At 40.9% G+C, this 18,761-nt stretch overlaps 1 protein-coding gene across 2 annotated transcripts in view; it reads left to right on the forward strand.

Moving 5' to 3' along the window:
* Positions 1-18,761, forward strand: part of PLPP1 (phospholipid phosphatase 1) — a 115,739-nt gene that overhangs the window by 26,193 nt on the left and 70,785 nt on the right. The window contains exon 2 of one of the 2 annotated variants that reach the window (XM_015423224.1): positions 10,322-10,476. The exons of the other annotated variant lie outside the window; for it this stretch is intronic. Within the exon in view, the coding sequence (XP_015278710.1) occupies positions 10,322-10,476 (155 nt within the window). The remainder of the gene's footprint in view (positions 1-10,321; positions 10,477-18,761) is intronic. 2 annotated transcript variants of the gene reach the window in all.

The following is an 18,761-nucleotide window of genomic DNA, read 5'->3' on the forward strand; positions in this document are numbered from 1 at the left end:
CAAGTCGAACATACCTTATGTTTATTTAAAATTGTTTACAGAGCTTATAATGTGAAGACTGCCTTTCAGTTTTTATCTTATTTTGGCCTATGACTTACACAAGATCATGTAGTGAATGTGTTGGTAAATCGGGATTCCAGACTTCTCCCTTGTCTACTATTGTCTGCTGGGTTATATTAGTTCTTATGGTACAAATCTCTAAATGAAAACCTTTTGCTCATTCTTTTTTTAGATGTTTCTGTAATTCTTTAATTTTTAATGAAAGGGATGCTAAGGAAAAAAATGGATATAGTTATGGAGCCGGAAAGACATTTAAATTATTTTATCCAAGACAGATTTAACATGTGCTACTTAAACCACTTTTGAGGCTCTTCCTCATCTGTTGGTGTGCATGTTTGAAAGAGAGAAATTCAGTTTCCCCATTCACTTGCCTTTGAATAAGCAAGAAGGTTCATCTTCAGTAACAATTTTCCTGCATTTTTGTGCCCCTTGTAAATAGGAGTGTTCTGTTTGAAATATGTTCTAGTCTTCTGCCTGCCATGTTTTCTACCCAGTTGTACAGGCTTGGGAATGCCTTTGTTTTACAGTTGATCCTCTTCTCTCTGTGTGAAAGTGTTGCTTTGAACATTATAACAAGAAAAAAGGAAAGATGAGAGGAAAAGGAAACGAAAGGAACCAAACTTTTTTCCGTCTTTGAGAATAAGAAGTGGGGAGGGGGAAGGAAAAATATACTGCAGCTCAGTAAATGAAAATGGTGAACGGCGACATCTTTTATGTTCACTTGGCCACTTGATATGCTATAATGTGTATGATGATATGCTTTGGAAGAGTTCAGTGTTTTCAATCAGTATGTAAATATGCTGCTAGCCTTATTATGAGCATATGAGACTTTCTGTCCAAATGACACACTTCCTTTTGCTGCAAAAGTTGCTTTTCTATTTTCAATTCTATTTTTTTCCTCAGATGGCGAAAAATAAGATACATGTGCTAATGCAGCACAGGAAGTAGCAATTTGCAACTCTCCCTTTTTATTATTAGGTATATTCGCAATTTTGCTTGTGTGTTTTTAGACTTCATAAATATGTCATGGTACAGAACAAAGTTAGAGTCCAGTGGCACCTTTAAAACCAACAAAGTTTTATTCTGGGTATAAGCTTTTGTGTGCATGCACACTTTATGCATTCCGGGTATAAGCAATCTAGAGGAACATCCTTTGTAGGCATGAAGGAGCTTTTCCAATGGGCCTGGAAAAGATTGTCTGTAAGGGTTTATGGTCCAACTGGACTAATGTTTGAGTATCAAACATATACTGGTAGAATTTAGCACATGAAAGCTTATACACAGAATAAAACTTTGTTGGTCTTAAAGGTGCCACTGGACTCAAACTTTGTTCTGCTGCTTCAGACCTACATGCCTGCCCACCTGAATCTATGTCATGTGGTACAGTTTTATATATAAAATTTGAATGCTGAAGCAGTAAAACAAACGTAGGCTTGATTGCAAATACTGCATTTATTGCAGATTTCGTCCAAATTTAAATTTTTTTAATGGCTTCAGAATTTCTGGAAACTCTTTATCTTTGTCCGTAAGCTGTAACCCTATGTTTACTACTAGTCTGCAGTGATGTTGCCAGTGTTCATAACTGCTTGTTTTAGATCAAGATGGGTAGCCGTGTTAGTCTGTAGCAGTAGAAAAGAGTAACAAACTAGTAGCACCTTAAAGACTATCAAAATATGTGGTATGATAGGAGCTTTCGTGAGTCACTGCTCTCTTCTTCAGATACAGCTAGAATGTGAGTCCATCTGTCCTATATACAGGAAAGTGGAGTGATTTCAGATGCCAAATGAGATTAACATGCAAATTACAATAGAAGGTGTTATTGGGTTAGAATTGATATGCATCATATCTAGTTGTATACCACAAATTTTGTTAGTCTTTAAGGTGCTACTGGACTCTTACTCTTTTCTACTGCTTGTTTCAGGACACAGATGTGTTCAGGTCATGGTGTCTGGCTGTTTTCCAAATTGAACATCACTTTCCCTAAGTATTCTTCTCTGGCTTGGAATATAAAATGAGTTTTTGTGTGTGTGCAGTTTAACTGGCTGGTTACAAAAAGGAAGTTGCTTTGTAAATCTGTGTGCAAAAAGTTCTTCAATGTCAAGCCCTTACTTCCACTACGTGAGTAGACCATCTGACCAAACAGTCTTTTGTTTAGTGAGTATTGTCAGTTCCTGAAACTTGTTTATCAGTGTTTTATGTGGCTAATGTCTTCCATTCAGATCTAAACCCTTCTGTTGTTCCTGGGTTTGTTTGTTTTGGGGGAGTGAATGGTTGGTTGAATTTCCAGGTAACTGTCTGCCATGACTGGTGATAAGAACTATAATTCCCTAGTAGTATGAAGAGCATGGACATGACATCCTTGGCATGCACGCACCATCATTACCAGAAAAACTGAGATTTTTCTAAATTGTTTCTAAGAATGCTTTCAACTGCTGAACTGGTTCTGAGGGAGTTCTCCCATCATGGCATCCTTGCTACTTCTAGTTTCCAAACACTTCTATTTTATTATTTTCTTTGAAATATGTATGTGCCTGCATAGCAGGCTTCCCAAGTACTTACCGTGATTCGGCGGGGGGACACAGATGTCCTCGCATGATCATTCCTGCGGGGACAACAGACGCGCCGCAGCACCATGCCGTCGCCAGGAACTGACGCCAGGCGATGTTCTGGCAATGGGGCTGGAAACTCGATGGTACCATCAAGTTTTCAGTCCCATTGCCAGAGTGTCACCCAGCGTCACTTCCTGGCGACGGCATGGTGCATTACAGGGAGGAATGGTCCGGCCGGGGAGCATGTTTCCCGCGCCGGATTCACGGTAAGTACTTGGGAACCCTACTGCATAGTAACTAAAAACAACAACTTCTCAAGGTATTAAAGAAGTAAAATTTAGAAGAATGCTTGCCTTGTGTAAAAGAAGTAGAGTTGATTTTTATACCCCACATTTCTCTATCCTAAGAAGTCTCAAAGTGGCTTCCAGTCTCCTTCCCTTCCCCTCCCCACAACAGGCATCTTGTGAGGTAGGTGGGGCTGAGAGAGCTCTGACTGACCCAAGGTCGCCCAGCATGCTTTGTGTGGAAGAGTGGGGAATCAAACCTGGTTCTCCAGATTAGAATCTGCCACTCTTAACCAAAGGCAGTTGTTTTGCCTGCTGGGACAAAAGAGAGGATGTAGATGATGCTGAAGGTCGAGTTAGGGTGTTACGGATGGCATCTAAGTCTTGTAACAGAAAATGCGGGACCTCATAGAGAGTAGGCCTGTGTGAGGAACATCTCCTGTAGTAGCTGAATGATTTGCATTTGCAAGCAGGAAAAGCATAATTTGTGAATGATGGTAATGAACCATAAGTTAATGAGGCTGGGGAATGAAGCAAGTGAAGTTTAAAGCACCTCGTAGTGCAAGACACTCAAACATTCCTCATAGAGGCCTGCCCTTCCTGCCGTTGAAAAATCCAAAGAAGGTTCCACACCCTTTAGAGGAAGCTTGTTCCATTAGTGAATATGAGGGTCCTTACCCACCTAATGTTTTAATTTGAGTTCCCAGAATGACAGGGAAGCTGTGGAAAGTATCTGTCCAAGTCTATAAATACTGTAGTTCTTCGCAGGTTCAACTAAGGTCAGAACAGACATGATGAAGATCCCTCATCTCTGTCAGTATAAAAAAATGAAATGGCTACAGATGTACTGTGGATTGGGGCCACATGAGATGGGTAGAGAGAATTTACATCTTCAAGTCATGTTTCGTTTCACTAATCAAAACTGGGTTCCTTATGCTGCTGCTCGCAGCTTTAAAGAGAAACAAACGATACAGACTTTCAAGTCCTGTCTTTTAAAATGCTAAAACCCCTAAATTAAAATATATGCTTGAAGGGATCTGAGGGTGATTGACGAGGAAAGAAGTTTGCGTTCAGAGGCAACAACAGGGGGAGACTTTGGTCTCCTTGCCCTGCATGTACAGGAACAACTGATAGGCCATTGTTTGAAAAAGGATGCTGGACCAGATGGACCATTGATCTGATCCACCTTTTTGCTTTTATGGTTCAGCTGACCCAGCATGGATAATTTGAACAGTAGGAACACTGAAGGAAAAAAAGGGGTAGATCAGATGAAAAATAATCTGAAACAAAAAGAACTCTTTCACCTTATGCCTGAAACTGTACAGAGTAAGGATTGATTTGCGTGTTACAAAGTCCATGTTAGAATGTGGACTGTCAACAGGTACGCACCTAGGGCTCCATGCTGAGATTTCAGTTCCCAGGCACATGGGCCCCTTTATTCAGTTCAGTATTGCAGTGTTTGAAGGGTCAGTTCTTAAGCCTATCCCCCCCCAGCACTGTTTTCCCAACCTGAAACAGCCCCTGCGAGTTACTGTTTGCCTCAGTGAAGAAACTTGTGTGTAGCCATTAGCATAGGGCAAATAGCAGCTTTCAGGTTGGAAAAATGGTGCCAGAGAGGAGAAGGCTTGAATCCCTTCTCCCTCTGCACTAAGGTCCTAATCTGAGTCAGACACCTGCCTACCTGGCACTCGAGTTGCTGATGTGGAACTCCAGGCACACGCCTGATCCAAAGTCCTTGTGAATTCGTAACGAGTGAGTCAGTCTGACGTCTGCAGGTGGGTCTCTATGGGAGGGAATTTTGTCACTGCAGGGGAGGATGGACTCCTTAGCGCCGAACTGTTGGGTACATGGAGGACTGTTTAATGGATTGTTGATCCTAAAAGTAGCCAGTGACATTCTTAAAACTGGTAAGTCATGATCTCTCTAGCCATGTGCTAGACCAGTGATCATGCTGCCGTGTTTCATACCAGATAAGAAAAACATTATCTGTAGAACCTTAATTTTAAAAATCATGTTTTTATCTTGCTCGTTCTCCACTTGATTGATTGATTGATTAGACTTCTATCCCGCCCTCCTGGCTGAAGCCGGCTCAGGACGGCTTACATAAAACACCTAAAATTTTACAATACACATAAAATAGAATTAAGAACAACACGTAACAATTAAACAATGCTAAAACCATAATTTAATAAAGTGCTAGTAGCAATAATTTCGTAATTTCACAGCGGTAGTTGTTACACAGTTTGCAGTCAGCCCTCTGGTCTTCTCAGGTTGTTTTAGGCAGCCGGCTCAGACTATATTTACAGATCGGGGGGGGGGGGCTCTAATTTTTGGGCGCGGGCTAAGACTATTTTTACAGATCGGGGGGGGGGGGGCTCTCCCATCCAAGCTATCAGTTGTTAGTAGTGGTGGCGGTTCCAAAAGCCTGGTGGAAGAGGTCAAGGTAGCATGCGAAATTCTGCCTTCCCTCACTGTTGAAAAAGTGTGCATGCACACGAAATCAACCTTCGTTGGTTTTGAAGGTGCCACTGGACTCTTAAGTTCTTTGTACTCACATCAGCCTTGGATCCCCCAGAGCGTTTCATGGCAGAATGGCAATTTTAAGCCATTTTCCCTGATTCTAATCTTAACACTATAATCATAGTGGGATTAGCATTAATCTAATTTGGAGTGAAAAGAGAAGTTGGAATTTATAAGTATCCCAGAGTACAACTGTTGTTCTGTTTGGACTTGAAAATGTGTGTTGATCTTGTTAGACATATGCCTTCCCTTTGCTGTTGTGTCATCTTGGCACAGTTTCTCTTTTGAATTGCATTAGAGGATCAACATATCTTCTGTATCTAATTTTATGGACTCCTGTTACTAAACTGCCATTTCTGGTTAATGGAAAACAGACGTCCCATTGCCTAGTTCTTCTGTTTCTGCCATCCAAGCAAGAGGATTTTTTGCCCTTGGGGGAAAAAGTGGTGGGATAATGTGGTAAATTTGCCAGTGGTAGTGGGGCAAGGATTAAAGACTTCATCTAAGAAAACTTTGAATTAGCTGGTAGCTTAAGGGTATTAAGTGGTACTTTAGTGTGGGGCATGTCAGAAGCAGCTGGTATAGCGAAGGTTGTATAGAGAGAGTCTTCCTTTGCAATAGCATCTTCTTTGTCTGGATGTGCTTATACTTTGTGTGTGTGATGATTAAATATCAAATTCAGGGTATTTAACTTTTTCTTTCCCTGATGAAGACCACTGGCATATTGACAGCCTTATCTGTTAAGCGTAGTAAAACGAAGTATTTGTGTGTAAATCTGCTTAGTTTCATCGGAAGTCATTGGCATGTATGTATTCATGGGGCAAATGGCAAGAATGTTCTATTCCAGGAATTTAGGGTGCATTCTGATGCTCACATGGGAATTAGGCACACTTAAGAGCTTACTTTTGTAGACATATGTAGAATCAAATTTGAAATGTCATAGAGGGGTTCAGTCGAAATAGTGTTTAAATCTTAAGCATTTTGGCAAAACTGCTTTGTGGATCACGCTGCCAGTTCCTGTATGCTCAGGGTAATTATAGTTTGGTTTTGTGTATTTTATTGTATTTATTGTTTTATAGCATTTTAATGTCTGTACGCCGCCTTGAGCCAGTTCGCCCGGCAAGGCGGGATACAAATTGAAAATAATAAATAAATAAATAACCCTGAAACAAGGTTTAAAGGATACACATGACCTTTTGGGTTTGAATGATCTATTGTGGAATTGCTAGAACTGTAAATTGTAGTCGTATCTGTAAAACAAAGTGGAGTAACAGGTACATATGTGCGCTTATTTTTTTAAACTTGTTTTTGGCCTTCTAGGTACTCCTAAAGAATCTCATTAATTGCTTGATGCAGAAAATTTTCAGTGTAAATTTGGTTCTAAGACACCCCCCCCCCCTTTCATGGTGCTGTATTCGTAAAATTCTGGTTTCTTATCTTCATCTGTCTGTTTTTCATCTAAACTGCTTACATTTTATTATTCCATGACTTTCTGTTTTACGACACTTTGACGTTCACCTTTGTTCTCAGGAGTGTCTTCCTGTTTATCTTTCCAGTTCATCAAGTAATACAGATTCTTTAGTAATGATTCTGTGCTTTGACATAAAAGTGCTGACATCACTTTATGATAATGTGTTTATGGTGCCTGAATAAAAATAGTACACAAGACTGAGTTCCTTTAATACAGTAGTTATCAAGCTGTGTTCCAGTGAACCCTGCAGTTCCTCTAAACTTTATCAGGAATTTTCCACTGGAGGTTTAAAGGTGAATTAGATTTAATTAAAGTCAGCCTGCGCACTAATTCCACTCTTATGTGGCATGAGAGGAATGTTGATCATGCTCTATCATGTTGAGCACGTTTTCAGTTCTCACTGAAGGCAATAGTGAGGCTCAATATTTCTGTCTATTATCTTGTGTGAGCTGAGTGTATTTGTTAAAATGAGCATTAGAATTTTCTGCAGTGCACTGAGTTCCATGGCAGACATGTTACGGTTCCTTGGCACACAAGTCCATGTACATAGAAACAATTAATTGGAGAGCTTTGACGACTGTTGCTCTAATTAGCTATTCAATCTCCTTTTTTGCTTTTAAGGGCTGAGCTATCATGTTCATATGGTATGCTCATTTGAATCACCAGTCCAAGACTGGCACATATAACACACGGGAGGTGATTGACTTGTATGGTGTGTGAACAAGGAATAACATTGAGCCAGATAACACAGTTGAGCGTGTGAAAAGCCTGTGGAACGCTTAGGCCCTTCAGTATAACCTGGAGCCAGAAGATGTGAGAAGAGTTTGGAGTTATGGTTGTTTTGTAAGGGTAATCCATGAACCTTCTGCTGAGTCATAGAGTATCTACTCTTACTGGCAGTGGTTGTCCAGGATTTCAGGATGAGAGAGGTCCTTACCAACCCCATTTTGCCTGAGATCTTGCAACAGGGATTACACCTGACACCTTCTGCATGGAAAACATGTAATCTGCTTTCCCCACCATCTTTAAAAAAATCTTTAAAGTCTTTCAGTGGGTCACTGTATTGATGTGTGCCAGCAGTAGGATAAGGGGCGGGGAGTAGCTTCACTATTAGTATACTGTCATTATAAGCACACATACAGACAGGGGTTTGAGTGTGTGTGTGAGGGATAGCTATGCGCTGTATAAGGGGCAATGCAGAGCACAAAGGGGCGAAGAAGTGGTAGGTTAGTTGTTCTATAGGATGTTGTATGGCTAGAGTATTTGGGGATATTTTGTGGACTGAAGCGCTAAAGGATTTCCCCTTTTGTGTTTGTGGATTATTTTTCGTGTCTTGGAATATAACATCTAAATTGAGATTCATTCACACATTCATCACGTAGTGCAGCATCATAGAGACTTGCATTTGGATTAATCCCCACAGATCTAAATGTCAAAGACAGCACTTTCATTTTCTTCTTAAATACAGTGTTTTTCTTTCAGTCTTGCAAGTTTGCAAATTTAGTTACAAAAGCTAAGGAGCCAAGAAGGCGGAAGGTTAGCAGATCCACAGTCTGCATAGAGATGCATATAAATGGGGGGGGGGGGAGCACATACCCTCCATTAATTCATAGGATCCCCATAAGTTGGAAGCGAATTGATGGCACTTAACACATGCACAGAGCAGGGCAACATCTGCATATTGATCCTTTTCCTACTATTATTTCACTATAGCAGATATTTGCAACAGGATTAGCTTGTCCACACAGTAAAATCCATTTTCAAATGATTGCTATAGCACAATATCCAAAGATACATAGATGTCATCGAGCAACAGTACAGAAAGCTACATTTATGGAAAATTTGTCTCTGATAATCTGAACTCTTAACAGGCAGTGAGGGCCAAAACACCCTGGTAGTAGATAGGACAAACTTCCCAGATTGATTAAAATGAGAAATCTGCCATGGAGGGGAAAGATGTAAGGCAAGCACTGAATTTGGGACATGGTTTGGTTTGCAACGTGCAGAGCTGCTTTAAGGTGTTGGGGGGGCCGGGCAAAGAATAAAGTGGTATGCCCCATTGCATATGCTTGCTTTAAGAAAATGCTGTATATCCTATTTCCCCCTTGCTTATTCACTCCCCCCCCCCCCCCCCCCCCCCCCCCCCGGCCTGGCTGCTTTCCCTTCTCCCTGCCTCCCTCCCTTCTCCATCTGCAGAGACATGTGTCCTCAAAACCTTCAAAAGAGGTTAAGAAGAAGGGGCTCGCACTGTGTGGAAGTGATCTGACAAAGGGTGGAATGCTTCTTGGGACAAACTCCGGCTCCCTCTTGTACTCAGTTGCAGGAGCTGCTCATCCTGAGTGTCTGAGCAGGCCAAGCTCTATTTCAGCAGCACAGAAGTAGGGTCACCTCTGCCGCCATAAAGTCAGAGTTGACCAGGCAGAAGGAGGAAGGTGGGGGACATTATTATACGTCTTATAGTGGCCTGCTTATTGTTGTGGACCCCGAGCAATTGCTCCTAAAGTGATCCTGGCAAGGTGGAAAGCAATGTTGCTAACACCAGGTTTTTGCCTTGCATTCCGGTAGTGGCAGTGGCCACTCTGCCTTCCAAGAGAGTCAGATGCTGTCACTGCTGAGAAGCAGTGGCAAGCTGAGAAGGTACCCAGATCTTGCCCAGTCATCTTCAAGGCTAACTGGTGGAACCTATGTGTGGCCTGTAACTGTAGGCCTCTTACACCTCTTGTTGAGTCAGACTCATAGGACTGAAAACAGCCAGAAGATGAATTCTCATATTCCAGCCTTCCACCTCAGAGACCAGATCTTGTATGTTTTACACTCGTCCTACATAATTCAGACTACAGCATGTCAGTATAGCTCTGTGATCAAGCAGCTTATATTAAATGAGGCCAGTTCGGCCATCCAGCCCAGGATTGTCCACTCTAACTGGCTAACCAAGAGTTGAATCCTGGTTTAGAATCCTAATTACCAGGAACGGACCTAATTAGTCTAGGTTCCCGCATTTGAATGTCAGGACTAACTGGAGCTTCTTGAAGGCTTCAGTCTCTGTTTGGGGGGAACAAGGGAGGAATTCATGTGGCAGATTAATACCCATCATTATCAGATTGAGGCTTGACATCTGAATGCGGCCCACATTTCAAATTCTTGCCCTTTGATTATTCCCATTCCCACATTATCAGCCCAAATAAAGGTAGCATCTAAATAATTTAGTCCAATGAGGGGAGCATTATTTGTTATCTGGGAACTCTGCACCTTCCTAATTTCTGCAGTTGTTGAAAGGATTGGTTACAGGTACATCTGTGATATCGATGTGCATTGCATGATATTTAATACCCAGCACTGACTTGGAGAAACTCTTTCAGTTTTGCATGCTGCGCAGCGGTTTTCTCCTTTATTGGCAAAATATGTATGTAACTGTATTTTTTCCCTTCCCCCAACAGCTGGCTTACCTCTTGGTGTTCTAAACTTGGCAAAAATAAAGCCTTATCAGAGAGGCTTTTTCTGTAGTGATGGCAGCATCAAGTATCCGTTCCATGACAGTACCGTCACATCCACTGTCCTCTACACAGTGGGGTTCACCTTGCCCATTTGCTCTGTAAGTAGCTTAATGTCTGGGCAGCTCTGTGGGGGAAACGTCTTATGTATGCTGAGAGTTCTTCTTTGTGACCAAAGCAAAAAAGACTTAGGTTGAGCAACTTGGCTGACCAAATATTAGCAAAAAACAAAATCTATGTAAAATATATATTAAATAATTGGTCACCTGTCTAAAGTAACTACTTTGTATCCATAAGTTTATTGAAATCTCCAGATAATTAGGTTGCATTTGTAAAAAGTTGCAGAATATGACTTTGTCTTTATCCTAAGTAATAGAAGATATTGTTAAAATAGAAGTGAGAGGTGAAATATAATAGATGCAGGTGGGGCCTTACGAGACTAATGGGGAAGGATAACCCCATTTTATCCCCTCCCTGTCTTTTCTCCCCTTTTCTGCTCCCCTCTCCGCTTCTCTGCCTTCTCTTTTTCCTTTTCTGCCCTCACTTGGCTAATTTTTCTCCCTTCTTTCTAATGTCTCCCATTGCAATTTTCACTCCCTTCCCCCCTTGCAGTCTCTGTATTAGAACAAATTTAGAGTCCAGTGGCACCTTTAAGACCAACAAAGGTTTATTCAAGGTAAACCCCTGTAAGCCGCCCTGAGCCCGCTTGCGGGGTAGGGCGGGGTAGAAATACCTGAATAAATAAATAAATAAATAAATAAATAAATAAATAAATTGTGTGCAAGGCACATTTTTTCAAATGCATTGGAATGGTAGATGAGGTTCTAAACTTATAGACAGGGATTTAATAGCAAATTAACATGTAACATGATGATGCTTAAGTTATGCAAAGTGAAAAACTAAATAACAAGTTAAGGTTATAAGGTCAATAGTTGTAAAGTAATAAATACGTCAGAATAGCAGATAAATGTCTAAAGGTGTTTTTTCTGATTGTGGGAAGTAACACGGCTGACCGGCTGGATCTAGTCTCTTTAGATGCTGTTCTAGTCTGAAAACCTCCTGTTGTGATGGGGTTGCTAGGCAATTCCCTAATGCTAACAGTGATATTGTGAGGTTTTGTGAGATCTTAGAATGCATTTTCCATTTTGGGAAATTAAAAAAAAAGTTTGGGTTTTTTCCTGTAAACACCGGGATTCTCCCAGGTCTGCAGAAACATCTCCCCTGTCTTTACCTGGCCCCTTTGTGCAGAGTTTTTGAACCTCACACCAGTGGCCAGGTTCAGATTTAAGTATAAGATGCTAATGACTCTGGTAGTGGGGCTCATCACAGTAGGAGAAAGTTCCTGTTTCCTTTTGGAAGTTACTGCAACCTTTCTCAGAACACATGAAAAATTCTTCTGAACTTGCACTGTGGTGAGCCCATGTTCAAAAACATGAAATGGCTGGATGTCAGTAATGTATAATTGAGCAAGTTGTAGCTTGGATAATTTGATCATACTGGGTGTTACCTGGCTTATTTAAACTTTCCCCCTAGCTAAGCTTGTTTCTAAGCTGCAACAGGGCCTTTTTGCTCTGCATTAGCTGGCCCTGTGTCAGGTCTGATGCAGTCTTATTTGAATCAGAGTTAATTGGTTAGCAGGTTAGTCTCAGAGTTGTAAACTTTGGTTTTGCTTTTGAGACCATTTTCCTGTACTACACAAGCAAAAGTGTTTAAATACTGTTTAAATAGGCACTCATGGATTTTAGTGGAGTTTAGCACTTTTCCCCTGAAATTGGTGGGAGTGAAGTTTGCCTTTAAAATAGTTCACTTTCATAAAATGGCATATCTGCAGTTCAGCATACTCAAGCAGTTGATGAAGTGGTAAAATAGTTCCTAGATATACTTCTGTCTGTGTGTAGGGGGTTGATTACTTAAATACTCCTCCATATAAAAACTCACAGTAGATATCAGGGAGATGATTTCTTGCGTAATCCCCCACCCCTTTGGCTAGGTTTGTATGTGGGAGGAATACTTGTGCGGGAAAACATTGAACCATATGATCTAACCATTTGCGGTCCCAAAGGGGCTTTACCGACTCAGTTAATGTTTGTGTGAATGAAGCCTTAACTTAATCTGGACTGTGCCCAAATGCATTAAACTCCAGCACATGTTAAATTGTCTTAGGTGGTCTAGAGGCAACACCTGTAGGACCAGGTTGTCATTTGATGTGATGCTTCCAAAAATATAGTAATGTCAGGAAGAAACAGAACTTAAAATATTTTTTTCTTTAATTTTCTTTAATTTTCAGAGGTTCATTTGGCACTGTCAGATCTCTTACTGTTTTGCTTATGTGAGTTATACAGAAATTTATTTAGGTATTTATACCCCACTTTTGTCCTAAGTGAAAACAATGCAGCTTACAACATGGTTTTGCCTTTCTCCATTTTTTTGTGAGCTGACATGAAATGAATGCTTATTTCATTTGTTAGATATTGTTTGTTTGGGTTCCTTTAAACAGGGTTGTGGGGTACAGACACTGGAATAAATCTTTACCTTTTTTTAGTATCATGGTCTTCTGAGTAGGCCTTGTTCTGAGTACTGTCCAAAGTTTGGCCAAGAGACAGTAAGGTTTGGGTCTGTCCTTGTGGAAGTCCTTGCCCAGTGATGCTTGCCTAGACAACTTCCTCCTCAGTGTTAGAGTGATAATTAAGTCTTTATTTCTGGCAATCACTTAGCTTCCCACCTGTTTGTGTCAGCCTTAAATGTTTTATTGTGCTAAGGGGGATTGTTTTGCTCTGTTTTTATGCCACTTACTTTAGTTGTGTTGATTTTGTTTTTACTAGGAAATTCCTTTTGGGATGGGGATGTGTTCAGAAACAGGAGAAGTAAATGAATAACAGTTGGTTATTTGCTGGAAACAATGGGCACATGGAATTCCTTAGCCAGATTTCATTTTTAAAGTTAATTTGTTATAGTCCTTCCTTCCTTGCTAAACAGTCCCACTCACATTATGACCAAGAATACCATAGCAAGAGAATAGGTAGGGTTTGACAAGACAAAAAGTGAAACTGTGTCTTAATTGTTGTATTATGGCAGCCAATTAAGAACTTCTGTTTATCTGTAAGAAGAGAGACTGGGTGAGTGAATGTCAGTTTGCTAGTACAGTACTGTCATGTAAACTTGGAAAAATGCGTTCATGGTTCAGATAAGTAAGTAGGCTTTTCTTTGCACTAAAAGGCATACAGAATTAAAGTATCATTTGAACCTTTAACAGTATGGCCCTTTTCAAACTGCTCTTGTATTCCATTTTAGTAACTGGTTGCTGATGGATTTTTTCTGTCATTTCAGACAGACCCATTTTAGTAACTGGCTGCTAGCACAATTTATTTACCTGTTCATACATATCTGCTTGTGTTGGGTTAGCAAGGTGTGGTTGAGCCACTTTTTAGGGAAACTGCTTTTTTCTGTTTTCATCCTCTTCGTTGTGCTTCTGAATCGCTGTAATGTGCTGTTTAAAATGTCCATAGTGCTTCCTACAGTACCGTTTTTTTTGCCCTTCACTGTGCGATCTTTCTCTGACTTTTTTTAATGTTCTAAGGTGAGTGCTGTAGCACTAAACCACTATAGCTCTTTGCTGCTATATCAGCACCATTGAGATGCACTGACTCCATTGAGTCAGTGCATCTCAATAGTGCTGTTATAGCACTGAAGTGCTGTAATGGTTTAGCACTATAGCGCTCATTTTAGAACGTTTTTAAAAATTCTGATCATGTGGCAAAAAAGGCCAGGTAAAAAAGTAGCACTGTTTGAAATGACCATAGCGCTTCAGAGATGGCTCATTAATGGAAGGAAATTCGCTGTATGAAACCTACGTCCCTGTATCGCTTTACTCGAAATCAAGCCCACAATGGATAACATTCAGTTTAGCATGGTAATGTGAAAAGGGCCTGTTATTGTAAATATAAGATATGCAGCATGGTCCTATTGCATTTGTTTGAACATTCCCTACTGAATTTTGAAGTGTTACCTCACAAGTAAAAGCGCATAAGACTGGCAGCCATAGGAATTAATTAGGGAGTGTTTGGTCTGAAAAGCTAGCATGTAATTAATATTATATACATCTAATTTTTTCTTGATTACAGCCTCTTATCATGACATACTGGGCTGCATTTGTAGAAATTGTTCTTTTAAAGGCCCTTGTGGATCCTGCAGTTCAGTAAAATTCTCTATCACAGCACTTTTGCAATCATGTTAAAAAAAAACTAGTGCTTATATTGAAATGCTTTTTTAGCATTTGAAAGAAGCCTAATCACATTTGTTCCATTATAGTAAACTGCTCCTTGAAGTCGTATTTCATTTTCAGTCTGCATTGCCCAAAGTCAATAGTGCTCATATGTTTGCTCTTTACTTCACACACTACATTAGAGTGTTAATACTCCAGGTCTTGGTATAAAAGCAAACATGAATGTTTACTCTTAAGAAGCACATACATGCCTAACACTTAATGCCCACCTAATTATGTCGGCTACGAAAATGTTTAGGTGGAGAACAGTCATTTGCTTTTTGACCTCCTATGAAGGAGGCTGCTTGGATTTTAGATATACATTAATATGGATTCAAAGCACGTGTTACCACCACCGTTACGCACAATGCTGCTTTGTCATGACAATTAGAAAACGTGGTTGTCAAGAACATAAATAAAATTTACATAGCTGATTGCTGTTTCAAATAGTGAAACGAATGAAAAAGGCCAGTAGTGGGGATGGTGGAACCGTCCTAGCTACAGTTTATCTAAAAAGTATGAGTTTTCTAGGACTTCAAGGCAGCCGTTCATGGAAAACAGGCTATGAAAGGATTTAACATTGACTAACTATATATACATGATCAGGAATGGTGAAAAGAAAAAACAGTATAAGCCCCCTGGCTGACTGCTGCTTAACAAACAAACAAAAAAATCCTTTCCGAGAGTAAATGTACCACTTTAAAGAAAACTTCTCCAGGTATACCAAAACATGGGTTTTGGGGCAGAGATACCTTTTATCCGAAGGAGCATCCTCCGCCTCCTTTTCTTCTCCTGCTCCAAAAAATAAAGTGGTGTCAATAGGTGGGGGTTCCAACAGGCTGTAAGGGCAAACTCTGAATTCTGTTGTAGGAATAAACTTATGTGGCCAACTTGTTCATCGATCTGTTTAATTATTTAGTACAACCTGCTTAATTGCAGTTTGAGGTTTTACTGGAGAGGGTAGGAGGCAGGATTGAGTCTAAGAAAGCAGAACTTGGTGGGAAGGAGCTATGGGCAGGTGGAGGCAAGATGGGAGAGAAGGGGGCTGAGCTAAAGATGTGGTACTTTCCGTTTCTGTTCAGCTGGCATTCCACCCAGTGCAGAGTTTTGAAGCATAGCTTCAAATTTGGAAGAGATTTTGGACATCCCAGTGAATTGCATTGCTTGAGAGTTAGGGTGACACCACCACCCCCGCAGCCAAATTATGGCCCCGGTCACATGGAGCATTTGCCCCGCTGAAGGCATGGCAGTCCCGCGGAGTATCCGGGCGCGATCACACGGGAACATCTGGGAGGCGTAGCACTCCCGTGGCGAACCCGTGGGAAGCCGCCGAAGCCACGCAGTAAAAATACTAGCACACCGCATGTACTAGCAAACGCTTTGCCACGGGCCGCCTATGGAAGCCTCCCGGTGTGATTGTGCCGGCGCGCGGCTTCCTCCCCCGTCATCCTCTTTGCTGCGGGGAAGCTGCTGTCACGTCTGATCGCATAATAGCGCATCAGAATGCGACGGCGCAAATAGCCGTGCTTCTCCCCCGCGTTTTCGGGCACGTCAAGGAATTTCCCCCCCTCTATGAAATTGCAATGCTGTGTTTTGCCCTCAGAATTCAGCTCTGAAACCCCTGTTCACTAGATTTAGTTTGGACCATAATGGAGACCCTCAGAGCATGTACAGAACTTGTTTTCCTTACTGCTAAAAAATTGTGGCCAATGCCTCACACGAAGGAGTTAAGAAGCAGGGGCAGGGCTTCCAGATAGGTTTGGGTCCCGACACTCTCTAAGATGTTCAGCATTCGCTTTACCTCTTAGTTATTGTCTCCTTGAATTGTGAAACGAGGCTTCTCTAAAACAATGAGTGAATGGCCACAGCTTCATGTCAGTGTGGACAAGTGACCCAGAGAGCCTGTTCTTAAGCTTGTCTGTGCTCCATAACTAACACTTTTGTTCTTGAGCATTATCCCTTGTCATCTTTTAAATGTTGCAACGCAGGCTAGTTCTGCATGTAGCTTCTCAGAAGTCACTCAGTGAAGTTTGGGCTTAGCAAGTGTGCATTTGTATTGCAATATGTTAGGATTGGGAGAGGGGTTAAAATGGGAACCCATTGTCCTGGATAGGACTAGGAAACAGCAGCAACAGGCTGGAAAGCTAAAATTAGCTTTTGTCTTAATCCAGGAATTAGCCCCCTGCTGACTAAGCCAGTGGTGGTGCTCTGCTTTTTCATTCTAGCAGCATTGATGCAGCCATGGGCAGGATATGCTTAATGGTGAACAGCTGGGAAAGGGCTCAGTGATTGTTCAGTCAATACATTGAAGCTCCAGTCTGTGTTTAGCATGCATTGCATATGAAAACACACATTGAAAAAAAGCATGCTCAAAGGCAAGGGAATGGATCAGTCAGTTCCCTGGGGCTGCCCCTCTTTTCACTATGGTATAATATAAAATGAATCATTTGGCCATTATTCATTAAGAGTTTGAGCAGCTGAAAGCATCTGTTTAAAGTTCATGAGCACAAAGTATTGGATTGCTGCTATGAGCCAGTCTAACTTGATAGTGTCTTGACTGGTCAGTTTAAATACAGCGGAGCACGCACCCTTCTGCTTGAACTAATTTTTGTAGTCTGAAATGTACGTTTGTGAGGAATAAATAAGTGTTAACATTGGTCCTGTATCTACACAGCCGAAGGAATAACCCTAGTTGTTAAATTTTCTATCACGTTTACCCCTGAGTGTGTTCTATAAACAGGAAAGGGTTTTTTAAAAATAAATTCCTGTGTGCATGCTGCTTTCCATACAAATTTTAACATTTTGCTTTTTACTATGTTTACCTTTCTGTATTATCAATCTAAGGTCAGTGCTGGGAGGTCTGCTTTTAGGAACAGCTCAGTCAAGATGCATTTCTATTTCAGGACCTGTTTTAATTTATGAACTCTTATTGCTGTATATAAAGCTTGAAAAAAAGTGAACGTGCATTGCACAGAACTCCCTTGTACAGCCCTTTCCTGAGGAATCTGGGCAATGCCTTTGGAACCTGTTTCGGGGCTGTGCCAGGGTGTAAACATTACTGCAAGTGGAAATGGGAGCTGGTTTCGTGGGAGCAGAAGCAGGTTTCGTGGGAGTGGTAAATTCATATAGAACGCAGGCCTCTCTTCTGTCTGACTTGGTGGCGTGCCCATACTCTAAAAATATTTCTACTACTTGTGTTTTCTGCCCTGCTACCCCTTTCCCTTAACTAAATGGGGCTGCAGCAGCCAGTAGATAGAATAATGTACTGGAAAGATCAGGTTTCAGATTCCTAAAGATTCCTAAATAGAATTATACTTTTCTAAGTCTGTTGAAGTCATCTCTGTTTAGGACTGTACTTCTCACAAACTGTATCTTTACTGACTCCTGTAGCATCTGTCTTGGGTGGTCTCTTTCACCTCCTCTCTTCCCTCTGCTTCCCCAACTCGTGTAGACTGAGAATTAAACTGATCAATTTACAGAATTAAGGTCAGTATATTACTCCTTTAGCGGTGGGTCTGAATATATGCTAACTGTATACCTAAACATGTGAAGTGTGAATGCAGTAAATGAGTGTTTGGAAACACGTGCTTTATATATTTGTGTTTAGGGAGCCTGGACTGGCTGCAGTTCCACAATAACAGGCAAGTCTGAGGTTGTCTGTAAAGTAATGTGTGAAATAGTTCCTTACGGTAAACATAATTCTTTTAAAAATATATATATTTTAAATTAAATTTTAGAAAAGGTACGTACAAAGTTATAAACAGTAAGTTAATAACAGTATAACATTACAAACAAACAAACTAGCTAACAATAACATCAAAAATAGTTGAAAGGAGGAGCTTTACACATTCAGGATGTAAATATAATGAAAAGTGCAAATATTTCTTAGATAGTAAATTCTCATTTGTTGAGTTATTTGAAATGTAATCAAAGAAATAATACTGTCCTCCGGTATATATAATTCTATTTTGGTCATGGACTCCCCTGAACATTCCAACACGCTCCAAAATCAGTTCGCTCTCTGATCTGTCATTCAGAGGGTCTCCCTATCCACTGGCTGCTTTGCCTGAGTCCTGCCTCCAACATTCTAAACAGTTTGCTGTTCCTCTCCCCCCCACAGCCAGT

The sequence above is a fragment of the Gekko japonicus genome, unplaced genomic scaffold (genome assembly GCF_001447785.1).
Source record: "Gekko japonicus isolate JY-2015 unplaced genomic scaffold, Gekko_japonicus_V1.1 scaffold862, whole genome shotgun sequence".
Lineage (NCBI taxonomy): Eukaryota > Metazoa > Chordata > Lepidosauria > Squamata > Gekkonidae > Gekko > Gekko japonicus.